We start from the raw sequence: 13,938 nt of genomic DNA, 5'->3' as shown, positions 1-13,938 counted from the left end.
TCTGTCTGTTTCTCTCCCCTCCCTCTCCTTCCTGCTTCATCTCTTCAAGAAAGTGAACATAAAGTAAAAACACGGAGAGAGAGAGGCAGAGAGAGAAAAAGCTCCCTGAGGAGGGAAGCCCCAGCAGCCAGTAGCTGTTTGGATTTGCCTGGCACTGCCTTTCTTGCTTTGCTCCCAAGGAATACCTTTAATGGGATCAATTGCTTCAGTTCCTTTATAACCAAGTCCACCGGAAAGGCAGACTCAACATATTATGGGCAACTGTGTGAAGTCTCCACTGAGAAACCTCTCAAAAAAGGTATGTTCCCTGATTCAGAGTGCATTGTGCGTTTCCAGCCCCGCTCCTTGGGACGGGTGACGTCGGGGGCAGATGGGAGAGATGGGAGGTGGGAGAGCCACAGAGATGGGTACCCAGGGTTCAGCTCTCTTCACCGCTCTGTTTTTGTAAGAGCTGCTCATGGCAGTGCAGCCATTAGAGCCTGGGGTGCTGGGTGCCACAGCACGTGTGTAACTAACTGTGTGTGTGCACACATGTGAGTAGGCTCATGTCCTGCTCTGTGTGCCTGTGCAGCTGTGCTGTGGGGCTGTGCAAGGTTGTGCCTGTCAGTATGTGGGGTGTGCTGGCAACGCAGTTTCTGTTCGGGCATCTTGCTGTCTGTGTATAGGTGTGAGTTTGTGTGTGTGTGTGTGTGTGTGTGCATGTGCTTCAAGCAAGAGGTGTCTGCAGGAGCCCAGCCACGAATGTCGTTTCTGGAGGGACGTGCATCCATGTGTGTGTGTGTCTGTGTGTATTCCTGTGGGTGTGGGAGAATATGCACCCCTCAGGAGCCCATGTGAAGCATGTGTGTGTCCTGGGCCAGTTATGTCCCCACATACACATCCTGAGGTGCATGAGCAGGCATGCAGGATGTGCTGTGAGTGTAGGGGGGTAACTGTGCGCGTCACACACGTGTCCCTGCTTGTACAGCACTCTCTGTGTGTATGTCTGTGTCCTCACAGAAGTCTGTACATAGGCACGTGTGTGTTTTTATAGATATATCCATCCTTGCATATGCACATGTCTTGCAGACATGTGTTTGTGTGCAGAAGCATGTTTTTCCCTGTGGTCTGTTTGTCTGTGCCTCTGTTTGTGAGCGGACACGCTGGGCATTGTGGTGCACATCAGCATGGCCCATGTGCCTGCATGCTGGGGCTCAGTCCGACTTCACCTGTGAGCTGCCTTGTGTATCTGCTAGGCTTCAGCCTGTGGTCTGCTCTGTGCTGAGGTTTTACGGTGATCCCAGGCCAAATTAGATTCAGGAAGGATTCTGCTGTTAGGGACTAGATTGAAATGGGAATGACGTGCCCCAGAAACGTTTCTGGTTTGACTGGGCAGGTTTTGCAGCACCGTGTACCTGTCAGTCGCACAGTTCTCGCTTAGCGCTGCTGAGAATCTCATAACTCAGCAGAAAGCCAGGCAATTCGCTCCTCCTGAATGAAAAAGTCATGCTCAGCACCTGAAGTATGGCAACGAGGAGCTACCTCTGTGGGGACCTGGCCGACACTGAAATGCCACTGCCATCAGGATGCTCCAGCCAGGAAACCTTGCCACCTGGAAGGCTCCTCGAGAGGGAGCTGCTGGCGAGAGGACCTCCCTAGCAGGGAGTTTCTCCTGGCTGGAGATTGGCCTCTGCTGTGCAGAAACACAGTTTGCTTGTTATTTCGGCTGCTGTAAGCAAAGCCAGTAATGGCATGGGCCTGCTGTGGGTTAGCTGGGATGCAGGAGGAGGGAATTCATCACCAAGCAGTTAGGCAGCACTCAGACCAGTCCCTAGGTCAGGGTGACCTTCGGGGGAAGCAGAAGTAGCTGAGTAGCCAGATGTTGCACGTATGAAAAACTAACTTGGTTGCTTGTAGGTCGCCTCCAAATTGCAGTAAAATGAGTTGGCTGCAGCTGTGCTCAACATGATCGAGGCGATTGCAATTAAAGTCTGACGTGTGGCCAGGCTGCTTGAATCAAAATGGATTCAGGAACTTACAAGCTCTGTGTCGTCAGTCTTTTTTGGTAATTTATGCTTTCATTCCTAAAAGCTGCCTCGAATAATGCACTTTGTGCCTGGCTACAAGGCCTGGGATGGCAGGACTAAAGAGAGAAAGTTGCAAAGCTGAATTAGAGAATCTCTCAGACGTTGCTCCAGCTAGCCATGAATTAAGGCCTTGGGCACTCATCCTGACAGGTCCTGGGGCTCTGCTGTTCTTTTGATCACGACAGACGTGATTATAGTGGAGACTTTGCAGATCAGTCGTAACATTGCACAGCTTCACTTGGCTGTTTTATGATCCCAGGCTTTTCTCAGATGTTACCTTGGGCAAACTCATTTTCCTGAAACGGTAAAGAGGAGGGACTGGGGGCAGCGTGTGTGACAGCGGCTCTTGGGTGACAGATGTCTTGAATACATCATTTCAACACAAAGTTTGGGAGTCCCAGGCACCAGCTGGCCTGGTCTGGGACTGGCTGACATGGGGGTACCTTGCCTGTTTTTGTGGCAATGCTCAGACTTTGTCTTTGCAGTATCTGTTGTTGGCAGCATCCCTTTCCGCTGTCGCAGTGTTCCCCATGACCCCAGCGGCCAGCCGGGCTGCGTTTCCCTCCGAGAGGCACCGCAGTCGGGATGAAGAGGCCTTCCTGGGCTTGCTCTCTGCAAAGTCCCTCTGACACGCAGGCAGGAACATGAGGTGAATCCTGCTGTGCTTCTGCTGTGCAGAAATAGAAAGTTTTGGCATCTGGGTCCCTCAATTGGCCAGCCTTTGCCATCTCCAAATCAACCTGGTCTCTTCCCTCTCCACAGTCTGCTGGTCTGACACAGCCAAGGGCCGTGCTCAGCCAGGAAGAGTAATGGTCCTTTGCTCAGAGAAGGGGCAGGGAAAGCCTGCACTCCCTGGCCCTGCCCTTGCACTTTCTTTGTCATGTATGCTGCTCTTTTCCCTGTACAGGTGGCTGAGGTGGCTTTGCCCCATACCCATGTCACAGCTCCCTTCCCTGCTCTGCTGTGATGTAGCAGGAATGTGGTGGAGGGAACTTGTTGGGGATACTTGCAGGAGCAACTGGGGGGGCTGCTGGTAGAGAGAACATCAAACGCCATGAATCCTGCCTGCAGCACAGAGTGGGGCAGGGATCCCTGTACACCTTGTCATCCTGCACTGCATCAAGTTGCCTGGTCAGGATCCTTGGTGGCTCTTGGCAACTGTTTCATCAAACTGGCAATCTCTAGCAGCACAGGAAAATAATGGGATGACTGTCCTGTGTTACTGCTCTGGTCTGGGTAATAAACTACACTGACTGGAAGGGCCAGCAAACAAGGATTAGGGTCTGGGGGCCTTTGGTCTTTCACATGGATTCACTGGGATGAAACACAGCACTGATGGGGGCTATTTTAGGTGATTCATATTATTTGGTGTATTAAACTGAAAAGCGTGCCAGGAAGTAAAGCTGGTAATTTTAAAAATACATTGCACTGATGTCATGAAGCTGTGCAGTTCAACGCAGATGCCTTGACATTTAGCTGAGCTAGTAATATGCCATTTGTGGACGGATGCTCATCTTTCAGGATCTTAAGGACAACTGTCCTCTGTGTCAGATTTAATCAGAGACAGAGTTTGTTCTTCCTCACCCATGACTGCAAAGAAAATGCCTTTCTGCTTCATCATTTTCTTTCTCCATGGCTTAGTTTTTCAGTTGTTTTTGTTTTGATGCTTGGTATTCACATGACATTATACATGAGCAGATCGGTGTAAGACTGTGTACAAAAATGAGAACTACAAACCATGTGTGCAGCACAATAGCACGTGCCAGACACAGCAAGCAGATACAATAGACTCGGACAAGAGTGAGTGGGGTGTGTGTGTGTATCTGTTTTTTTAGCCTGAAAAGCACCTCAGCCTTTAAGGAAAGGGTTAATAGAGACAATGACAATTGACAGAGCTTCTCCGATCACCCCTGGGAACACCGGCTGTAAAAGTAGAATCATTCCTGAAGAGGAATCTGATGTATGATTAATGTTTATTCTATAAAACCAAGGGTCCTGTGGGTTGTGCTGGCTTTTTATAGCTGCATGGGAATATCAGGATAAGAGTTTTCTTGCAGAGCCAGGGAAATGGATTGCTATAAAAGGAAAGCAGTGCCTCCTTATAAAATCCAGTGCTGGGTTCTGTTCTGGAGCCCCAGCTTAGCAGGACGTGTGCGCTTCGGAAACTGTGCAGATGCAAACAGACAAAAATGCTGTGCCCGTGCCTGATCTCCACGCCGGGACCATCAGTGGTTAGAAGAGGCCAGTGCAGTAACTGCCTGAGCCCCTGAGGATGTAACTAATTAGAAGTGGCACAGGGACTGTGAGGCTGCAGTCAGCAGAGTCACTCGATGCTGTAAACGGCCTTCTAATAATGCTGTAAAGCGTGTGATGTGTTGCTGAGATGTAACATGGCGCCTAACGCAGTGTCTTTGTGTGGGCTCTGCCCGGCCTCCTGGGATGCCCTGGCTGCTGTGGTGCTGCCAGCAGCTTTACCCCAGGCATGAGGCTGGCACACGGGCTGTGAGGTCGGGAGGTGCTCGTCCTTTGCAGCTCATTCGAGGCATCATTAACTGTGGGGCTGGTAGCGGGAGCGCGGCCCTTTCGGCTGCGTCTGGGTAGATGTGAGCAGTGCTGAGAGTTTGATGTCATTTCAAAGCGAAATCCTCCTGCTTCATTGTACTTCTATCAGCTTTTGAAAGGGAACTCCTGGACTTGATGCTTCTGTACAAATCCTAACAGACCGGTGGGGGGGACACAGTGTGCACCAGATGAAGGAAATTTAGCACTAATGTCTCTGCGAGGCGGTTCAGTAAAACTTCAGAGGAACGGCTGGGCGAGACGGGGAGGTAACATCCTCTGTTGTGTTGTTTGCTTGCTGCTGGTTGGCTGGGAAGATCCGCCATGAGGAGAAGACGTGCTATAAGGCTGTCCAGACGAGTGAAGAGGGGCCGTCGGCCTGCGAGTACCAGGGTCCGCTCATGGTGCTGGCCCAGAACTGCGCCGTCATGCACAACCTGCTGGGGCCAGCATGCATCTTCCTGAGGAAGGGCTTCGCAGAAAACAGGCAGCCTGTACGTAAGTTACACCCAGACGGGCGAGACACGCACAAAGCTACGTGGGTGCGAGCCGGGGATGCGGAGCGGCCCGCGTGCTCCGTCTGCGCTGTAACCCCCAGGCCCGGGTCTCGAGCGCCCCAGGTCTTGAGCATCCCGGCTCCAGCTCCAAGTGCAGACACAGGCAAATGTCTAACCCAAAGGGTGTGCAGAGAGATCCCTGTGCATAAACACCAAGGAAGGAGGATTCTAAAAATGCAGCTATGGAGGATAGATACAGGCCTGCTCTCGAGTAGGCATAAACATGTGGACTCAGGGAAGGACTTAGGACTTCAGGACTTACATGGTCATATGGACTTGGGAGGAGTTCAGTGTTAAAAGCTGTTAGTCCAGCATGACACCCACATCTGATTTCCAGAGGCTCAGATCAGCGTTTAAGGCCTAAGTAGCCACTTAAATGCAAATCAGGGCATCCAAGATGGGAACAAGCTGTCCTGCCGAGGTGCCCGTGTTTGAAACCGTTCCTGTCAGCTCACAGCGAGCACACTAGTAGCAGCAGAAATGAGCACACGTCTGCCTACTCACACATACCCAAACACAACCCCTTATACTCTACAAACACGGGCTGGCACTGCAGCAATCCCAGCCCAATAAACCAGAGAACAGCAGTCTGTCCTCAGATTTGCAAATGGTGCCAGGCCACCAAATGCTGTTACCCCAACAAACACAGATAAACAGCAGAACAGCCGTCCCTCCCCAGTCATGCCTATTTGTAACTGTGTGTTCATATGCATCTAATTTATGCATTTACATATATTAAAAAAGTATTTCTATGTAAATTCAAATATATACACCAGAACTTGTTAAATACAGGGAAACACGTACCCCAGTATTGTGTCTTTACAAGAAGTAAAACATATTTTTGCACATAAACACTTGATTCCTACTATAATGTTAATTTAAGGATACACACAAATCTTTTAATAATACACTTCTCATGCATACGTATGAGTGAATAGGTCATTGTCAGATATTCACCCAGTGCATTCCATGTTCTCCTGGTGAAACAAAGCTCACCTCAGTGACCTGAGAGTCAGAGTTTTCTTACCTCTGTAAGAAACCTCTCTCTTGTGCATTAACAGGGTTATCTACAGCTGTAGGAGACACCTAGATCTTAATGTCTGAAATGTCCTCAACCAATAACCTAGAAAAGCATCGTTATTTGTTGTTACTGAGCAAATTGTTCTTCCTCCCTTCAGCCACCAAGTCATCACATATTCCTCGGGCCTGTTCACTAAAACACAAACCATTATATTCTCACTAAAGCACATGTGCACAGAGCTACCCGACATAGGAGGTAGGTCCAGCTCCCTAGAAGAAGTCTTACAGCTGGACAGGTGTCCATCCTGTTTAGGCTCTGGACACTCACAGCACCATAAGAAGTTTCCAAAATAGGATTAGTGATGTCTCTAACTACCCTGGAGTAGAGTAAGTGCATCTGATAAACAGCTTTACTTTTACCGACTCTGTAGACCAACAGGATTTATTGTGCGTAGAACAGAAATAAATGAGGGTAAGTCTGTTATGTATAATGGACTCCCTGGGGGTCACCTCTGCTCATATATAGGATCTAAACTCTCTGAACAGCTTTATTCCTCTTTCCATATGCTCTCCAAAAGCTTTAGAGTGATTCAGCCCGTTTCTTCCCAAGCAGTTTTCCTCCCTTATCATTTTAGGGGATCTTCTTTCAAATTTAAAGCAGAAAACCTCTTCATGACGTTAGTTACTGCTTGAGTCAGATTTTTGGAGGGACGTAAACCCTCCCCCTCCTTTTGCATTCGCAGTCTGTGGCTCTTTGATGGCAAGAATCTGCATGTGCAAAAGAGATGCTCAGAGCCCTGCAAACGCAAATGCCTTGGTGTGCGAAATCAGAGCCAGGGCTGAAGCCCCCGTTTCTGACACGTGTCACTCATGTCGATTGCAACACGGTCCTCAGTGAGCAAGGAGGAGGATGGTCTTGTGACGACTGTGCTGGAAGAAGGCCTGGGTCCTACCCCAGCCACTCTCACAAGACAGCAGTTACTGCGGCTGAGTCACAGCACCCTTTGCACCGCGGCGGTGGTAATCATACCCCTGCATCCGCCGCCGCGCCGGCTGCGGGCACACAGCAGTTCCTCCAGGGATTAATGCTTGTGAACTCTGGGATGAGGTTCACAAGGTGTTGGTACTGATCACGGGTGGTTTTCACCTGCTGTTTATCTAAGGCAGGAGGGCAATAGTGCCTCCTGCATCCGGTCTCAGGGGTTTGAATTGTTTTATTACTTGGTGTTGATGAAAGCAGAACAAATGGGATGACATGTTTGAAAATACCAGGTCTGTGAAGGATGAAATGGCCGAGCCAGCGTGCTCCAACAGTTCCATCCAGCACAGAGATGCCTCTGGGAAGGTTATGAGTGGCAAGCTGGTCGTTTCTCTGGCACAGCCCACTTTTTCACAGACGTAAACCAGTGTGTGTCCTAGTTTGCTGCGCACTCTGAGCAGCTGCCGTTAGAGTTTCCAGAGGAGCCTGTGGTTAAATAGCAAAGGATCATCCTTCTCCATCTGATCAAGGGCACCATCTCCAGGGATGTGTGGTGAGATGGGAGGACACCTGGAAGGCAAGGAGAAACTCCCCACCGTTGAGGGGAAAAGCCGAGAGTGAGACGACAAAAGAGATCGCGTTTCTGTGTTTCCAAATTCTCAGATGGTTTGGATTTGCCTGGGAGCCATGAGAGGAATTAGAAAGGGCATTTAAACCAGAAAGCAGTGCATTTCCATGCTCATCTCTTCTTCCTGGTGCAGTGTTGGAATTTTCCTGTACTCTTTTATATCCTCCCCCTTCTTCCAAGAAATTCAAATTGGATGTTTGAAGTTGCAGTGTTTCCTGAACATGGTGAATCCTTGTCCTGTTTTGTTTCTAGATGACCTTGATGATGTATATGTTGTGTGTCTGCCTTCATCCCTGGTTTCAAAATGCTTGTGCTATGGAGTTGAGGCTGGGGGGAAGGGAGAAGTTCCTGCCTTCTTGTGGGGACTGATTGTAGGAGGTGGCACCGGGACGCTGGCTGTAAGAGAGCTCATGGCTGTCCTCATCCTGCCAGAAGGACAGGGATCAAGCAGCGATCCAAACAGATGATGATACAGACCTGCTGGTTACAGGCCTGCTTCCAGCAGTGCTGATCTGGCTGTGTCAGTGGGAGCTGCTGTAGGACATAGAATCAGTGCTCTAGAGGAGATCATAACTGCTGCAGGGCCAGGCTCCACTCCAGCGCTTCGTGCTGGGGGATGATGCAGGAGCCTCATGAAGGTGCTCATAGTACCATCAGGTGGGGAGGCCACATGTATTGCTGTCCTGCCCCAGGTATCTTCTGTTTTGGGGGAGTGCCTGTCATCCTCCTGTCCAGCAGATGAGATGGAGAGGGGCTTCCACAGGGAAGTGTGCAGGCTAACACCTGCCCTGCTGGGGAGGAGAGCTGGGAAGCCTTGCTAGGTGTCGGTATTAAACATGTCATCACCTTCTTGTTTCTTCTCTCACTTTTCTGGCTTGTCCCAGAACTGTTTGCACCAACAAGTGCTATTCTGTCACTGTGCTTGTGGCGAGCTTTAACATGGAATGTTCTCTTTTTGCAGGATAGAGAACTGCGTCCAGAAGAAATTGAAGGTAAAATTTGTTGCTCCTTCTGTATCACCTTTCTTCCTGCTCAGGGAAACCCCACGTGCTGGTCCTTCCAGGTTGGCCCCTGTGGAGTGTCTGGCTCTCAGCTGGGGCAAAACCACAACATGGGGTAAAATAATTTGGGGCCAATCAAGGGAGATGATTACTGGAATAATTCCTGGCAACCCCAGCAAAAATAATGTGTAAAACTGTAAAAGTGTTTGCATTCACTCCAGCTTCTTCAGGGTGGGAGGATAAGTAAAGTAATGGGATGTTAGCTGTCAAGGAACTGTTTCCACCCCAGCTCCCACAGAAAGTGTTGTAGAGTGTGGTACAATAGTTTGGCTCTGGGGAAGCTGTTTTGCCTGCTGATTCCTACAGGAATCCAGGGGTCAAAGTTGGGAAAACCTGCTGCTTCCAGTTTCTTTAGGGAGAACAGTTCAGGAATGATCAGTTCATGGCACTTGCAGTCCAAGGGAGCTTTCCTGAAAGGAAGGGGTCAGCAGCGCTGTTGATGGAAGAGTTTAACATTGCTCCAGTTGTTGCCTCTTTGCAGGGAGATCTGCTGGGAAAATGCAGAGTATCTTAGGCAAACTGGCCTCATAAAGTGCTGCTGATTCTGGGGAGGTTTCTTGGAAAAGGTATTTCAAGCTGTCACTGACAATGTTGTTCTTTTTTTGGATCCACTCCCACAGAATTAAGAGAAGCCTTTAAGGAGTTTGATAAAGACAAGGATGGGTTTATTAACTGCAGGGACCTGGGGAACTGCATGCGAACCATGGGCTATATGCCTACTGAGATGGAGCTAATAGAGCTCTCCCAGCAGATCAACATGAACCGTGAGTAATACCCACCTCGCTGTACCTCCCTGTTGCTGCTGTGCCCTGCATCACCGCCTCAGGCTCTCCCAGGCTCCTGCTGTCTCTTTTCCTTTGATTTTTTTTCTCCCCTCATTCTTTGGTTCTCATTTTTGGTCCCCATCATCTGTTTGTTTGTGGTCCCTAGCAGTTGATGCCTTTGTTTCAGACACAGGGGCTGTGTGGACCATGCTGTATGGGAACTGTGTGGAAGTGCTGTCCTTCATGCTTACGCTGTCAGGTATAAAACTGCCCTTGATGGGGGCAGATAGACATCAGTTGTCATATTGAAGCTGGTGTCAGACTGAAGAAAGAGCCTGGGAAGATGGAAGTGCTTTGGTCAGGGTGGGTGAGGGGTGGGCTGTTAGCTCTGCAGTGTGCCTGGGGATGGGCTGTGAGCCCATCATGGAAAAATGTGACAAAACACACCCGATTCACCGTAACTGTGTTTGTGCCCCTTGTGTTTCACTGGTTTCTGTTGCCTTTTGCCTGTGGCAGTGCAGGGTATTACGCTCAGCCAGGTGGGGAAAAGGATATTTAGTGCATGCTATTTCTGATGCATGATGATGTCAAAAGCACAAGTTACTTGGTCCGGGGAAGGAAACCAGCTGTGACGTACACAACCAGTCACACTCAAAAGCAGCTGATAACCCTGGCACACAAGTGCTTCGGGACCTGGGAGCGTTATTGACAGCTTTTGGATGGGGGACAGACAAAAGAAAGGACTAACAGGGTGACTAAACAGTTGGATGTACGTTAGCCCCTGCTATGGAGCAAGACTCCAGCACTGCTGCAGGGCACTGCCCAGCCCGCGCGGGAACATCTCTCTGTGCCCTTGCCGTACCCTTTGGCACAGGCACAGCAGAGGGCTGCTGTAAGCACTGGAACATCCAGCCTCTAATACCTAGAATGTGATGCCATAAGGATGTGACAGGCCATAGCAGCCTGGGATGGAATAGCTTGGGCTCATTCCACCTACCCAGAAAATACAAAGACAGCATGAAACTGCCTCTGCTTTTCTTTCCGCTGTCCCACACCTCCTGTGCTTTGCTTCCTGGAGAACAAGCCCTCTGTGGGGCACACAGAAGTGCAAAGTGAATGCAGGGCTTGGGCAATGCATGGGGTTCTTACACCTGATCTTTCTTCTTGTCCCAAGTGGGTGGCCATGTGGATTTTGAAGATTTTGTTGAGCTGATGGGACCGAAGCTGCTAGCAGAAACTGCAGACATGATTGGTGTAAAAGAGCTCCGCGATGCCTTCAGAGAGGTGAGTCCTCCCTACCACGTGCCCCCCCAGAGAGGTGAGGAACAGGGGACAGAGAATACCCACTGGGGGAGAAAGCAGGACAGATGGAGGCACAGAAAGAGCCCAGCCAGGCATGAAACAGGGGAAGAGCAGAGAAAGTCACTAAGACTTGAGGCAAGGAAGAGGAAAGCTGGTGCAGACAGGGGTTTCTGAGGAGAAAAGACAGACTGGATCCAATAGGCACCCAAAGGAAGAAAAGGAGGGACACAGAAGGAATGCAGGAAAAACAGGGCTCTCAGGAGCAGGACAATACAAAATCCAACCCAGAGAAAGATCTGTTTCCGTTAACTGTATTTCCCTTGCTGGTATTTTTCATGTACTTGCAGTTTGACACGAATGGTGATGGGGAGATCAGCACCAGTGAGCTGCGAGAAGCCATGAAGAAGCTTTTAGGGCAGCAGGTGGGACATCGGGATATTGAAGAGATCATCCGGGATGTGGATCTGAATGGAGATGGGCGAGTTGATTTTGAAGGTGAGAAAGGATGAACACTCCCTGTCCATCTGCTCTGGTATGAGTCAGAGTTTCAGCTGAGAGGAACAGAGTTTCTCTCAGTTTCAGACTCAGGAGGAAGCTGAAGGGGAAATTTGCAACCTCAGGGCCCAGGTATCAAAAGCAAGCAAGGCATGTCAGTTGGGCCTGCCTCCAGAACTCCAGGGTGGTAAGAGACACACCCTGTCACAGAGAAGCAGATTGTGGCCAAGCTTCTTTTTATGCCTTTTGATTAAATCTCTTGCAAGAGCTGCGAGGAGGCCAGGCTGTTTTGGAGGGTGCATTGCACCTTCCCTTCTTCCATTTCCTCTGGCTCACCTTGGGACCAGGGTTTACAGAGCCTTGTTTCTGTGCCTTTATGCCAGAAGGTGGTCACGTGCCAGACGTGCTCACTAGGACTGCAGATACCTGATCTAGAGGTGTCATGTTAAATCTGAGAGAGAATTCATTGCTTCTCAGACTTTTCATGCCAGAAGGACTTGGAGAAATAGGAGTGGTTAGGCTGCTACCCTAGCCATTAGCCATGGCAGGAGTAATATTAATAGAGCTCGGGGTTTCTGGCAAGGGAAGCAGTCAGTATCAGACAGCTAAGCAGACATAAGAGCTGGAAGGTGTGAGAGCATGGCAGGCTGCTTGTTTTCCTAGTGCAAATCCAGACATCCCTTTGCAGTAAGAGTGAAGGGCAGGAACCACTTCATTAAAATAAAAAGGACATTATTTTTTTGGCTCAGAGGCATTCCTGGGTCCCCTATGTGACAAGGACTCTCAGTCCCCAGGATTACTGAAGCTTCCAAGGGCTTTGAAAATGCTAGAAGACTAGAAGTGTCTCCCTAGAAAGTATCTGGTAGCTGCAGTTGTTCTGATGTGCTGGCTGATTGCATGACAGTAGCTCTCCTTGTTTCCCACAGCTAAATTATGTTAGACAGCTAAAATACATGAAATGCTGTCCCAGTATCATTTTCTCTGTGAGTTACTGCTTTAGTTGTCAAAGGACAGCTCCATTGATGGAAAAGGAGAAGTCAAGGGGGTAATTTCCACTGCCCTTCTCTCACAGAGCTATTAGTTCCTTGGCAATTCAAGTGTAGAACGAAAACACATTTTTATTTGATGGCATTTATACTCAATTTGAACAATTGTAATTGACTTCACAAGCTGCAGGGTGGTGAAGAGACAGATCCTGGGTATCCTTAAGCTGTATCTTTAAAAACAAGAAGTTCATCAAAGTAAATGTTTCTCTACAAAATTGAATGCTGGTACTCAGCAAAACACTAGTGCTTTCCCACACTGGTGTCTCTGTGAAGTGGCAGTTGTACTGAGAAATCATACTGTGTTCCCAAGACTATCAATCAAGGTTCAGTGAAGGGACACAACACTTGCCATGGTGTCTCAGGAGGAGGGCAAATCACCTGTGGAGCAGCTGAGGGAGCTGGGGGTGTTTAGGCTGGAGAAGAGGAGGCTGAGGGGAGACCTTATCACCACCTACACTGACCTGACAGGAGGGTGCAGAGAGGTGGGCGATGGTCTCTTCAGCCAGGTGACAGGTGATAGTACAAGGGGCAGTGGCCTGAAGCTGCACCAGGGCAGGGTCAGAGCAGATGATCAGGGAAAAATTTTTCACTAAAAGAGGTGTTGGGGCCTGGCACAGGCTGCCCAGGGAGGGGGTTGTGTCACCATCCCTGGATGTGTTTAAAAAAATGGATAGATGAGGTACTTAGGGATATGGGTTAGCATATAGGATGGGAACAGTTGGACTTGATCTTAATGGTCTTTTCCAACCTTGTGATTCTGTGATTCTGAGGAGATGCTTGTGCAAACAAGCCAGTACACTGGCTGGGAAGGAGTCTGAGGCAATACGGTCCCCCTGCTAGTGGGACCGTATCACCGTATTCACTGCAAGGATTAAAGTGTGAGCTTTCCAGGGCCAGTCGTGGAGCAGCACAGACCTGCTGGCAGTGCCTGGACTCTGGTTTCGCCCTGGCTGCGTGCTGCCTCCAGGGAGTGAGAGCTGTGTTGGGCACCATGGCTGCCTGCTGCTTCAGGACTGTCTTTCCTTGTTGGTTGCAGAGTTTGTTCGCATGATGTCCCGCTGAAGATAATTCTCAGCTAAAGAAGAATCAGCACCTTAGAGAGGGCAGAAGAGGACCTAGATGGAGCATCTAGCCCCGATGTTCCCACATGAAGGTTTATCGGCTGGCTGTAACTGGGACATTGCAAGAAGACCTGCTGCTCCTCCCTCATGGTGGTCCCCATGCCCCTCCACCCTTTCACACTGTGAAAGACTTGCAACTTCCTACAACTGGAACCATTCCTTGGAGATGATTGCAGGATAACTGCAGAGCCAGGACTTGCCGTGGTGCTTTCATGGCATACTTGCAACTTTAGACTCCTCCTCCCCAGCTTTATTCTCCCACCAGCTGCTGCAAAGCAAGAGCAGGAAAAAGCCTCTTGGCTTGGTGGATGAGAGCAAAGCCATTGGGACTGGTGGCAGC

The 13,938-nt window shown here is 49.6% G+C and overlaps 1 protein-coding gene across 2 annotated transcripts; it reads left to right on the top strand.

Moving 5' to 3' along the window:
* Positions 1-253: 253 nt before the first annotated feature.
* CABP1 (calcium binding protein 1) lies at positions 254-13,539 on the top strand (the record flags this gene model as incomplete). 2 transcript variants are annotated; one of them, XM_084271988.1, is made up of 7 exons in its annotated part: positions 254-298; positions 4,943-5,119; positions 8,771-8,801; positions 9,491-9,634; positions 10,809-10,918; positions 11,284-11,431; positions 13,514-13,539. In XM_084271988.1, 7 exons carry the CDS (start codon positions 254-256, stop codon positions 13,537-13,539), a joined length of 681 nt encoding a protein of 226 aa, XP_084128114.1. The 2 variants fall into 2 exon arrangements, with proteins under 2 accessions (XP_084128114.1, XP_084128115.1); XM_084271989.1 differs by lacking the exon at positions 4,943-5,119.
* Positions 13,540-13,938: the final 399 nt, after the last annotated feature.

This window comes from Gallinula chloropus (genome assembly GCF_964237585.1).
Source record: "Gallinula chloropus genome assembly, chromosome: 17".
Classification (NCBI taxonomy): Eukaryota; Metazoa; Chordata; class Aves; order Gruiformes; family Rallidae; genus Gallinula; species Gallinula chloropus.
Note: the sequence above shows the minus strand (reverse complement) of the source record. Positions and strands in the feature narration are given on the sequence as shown.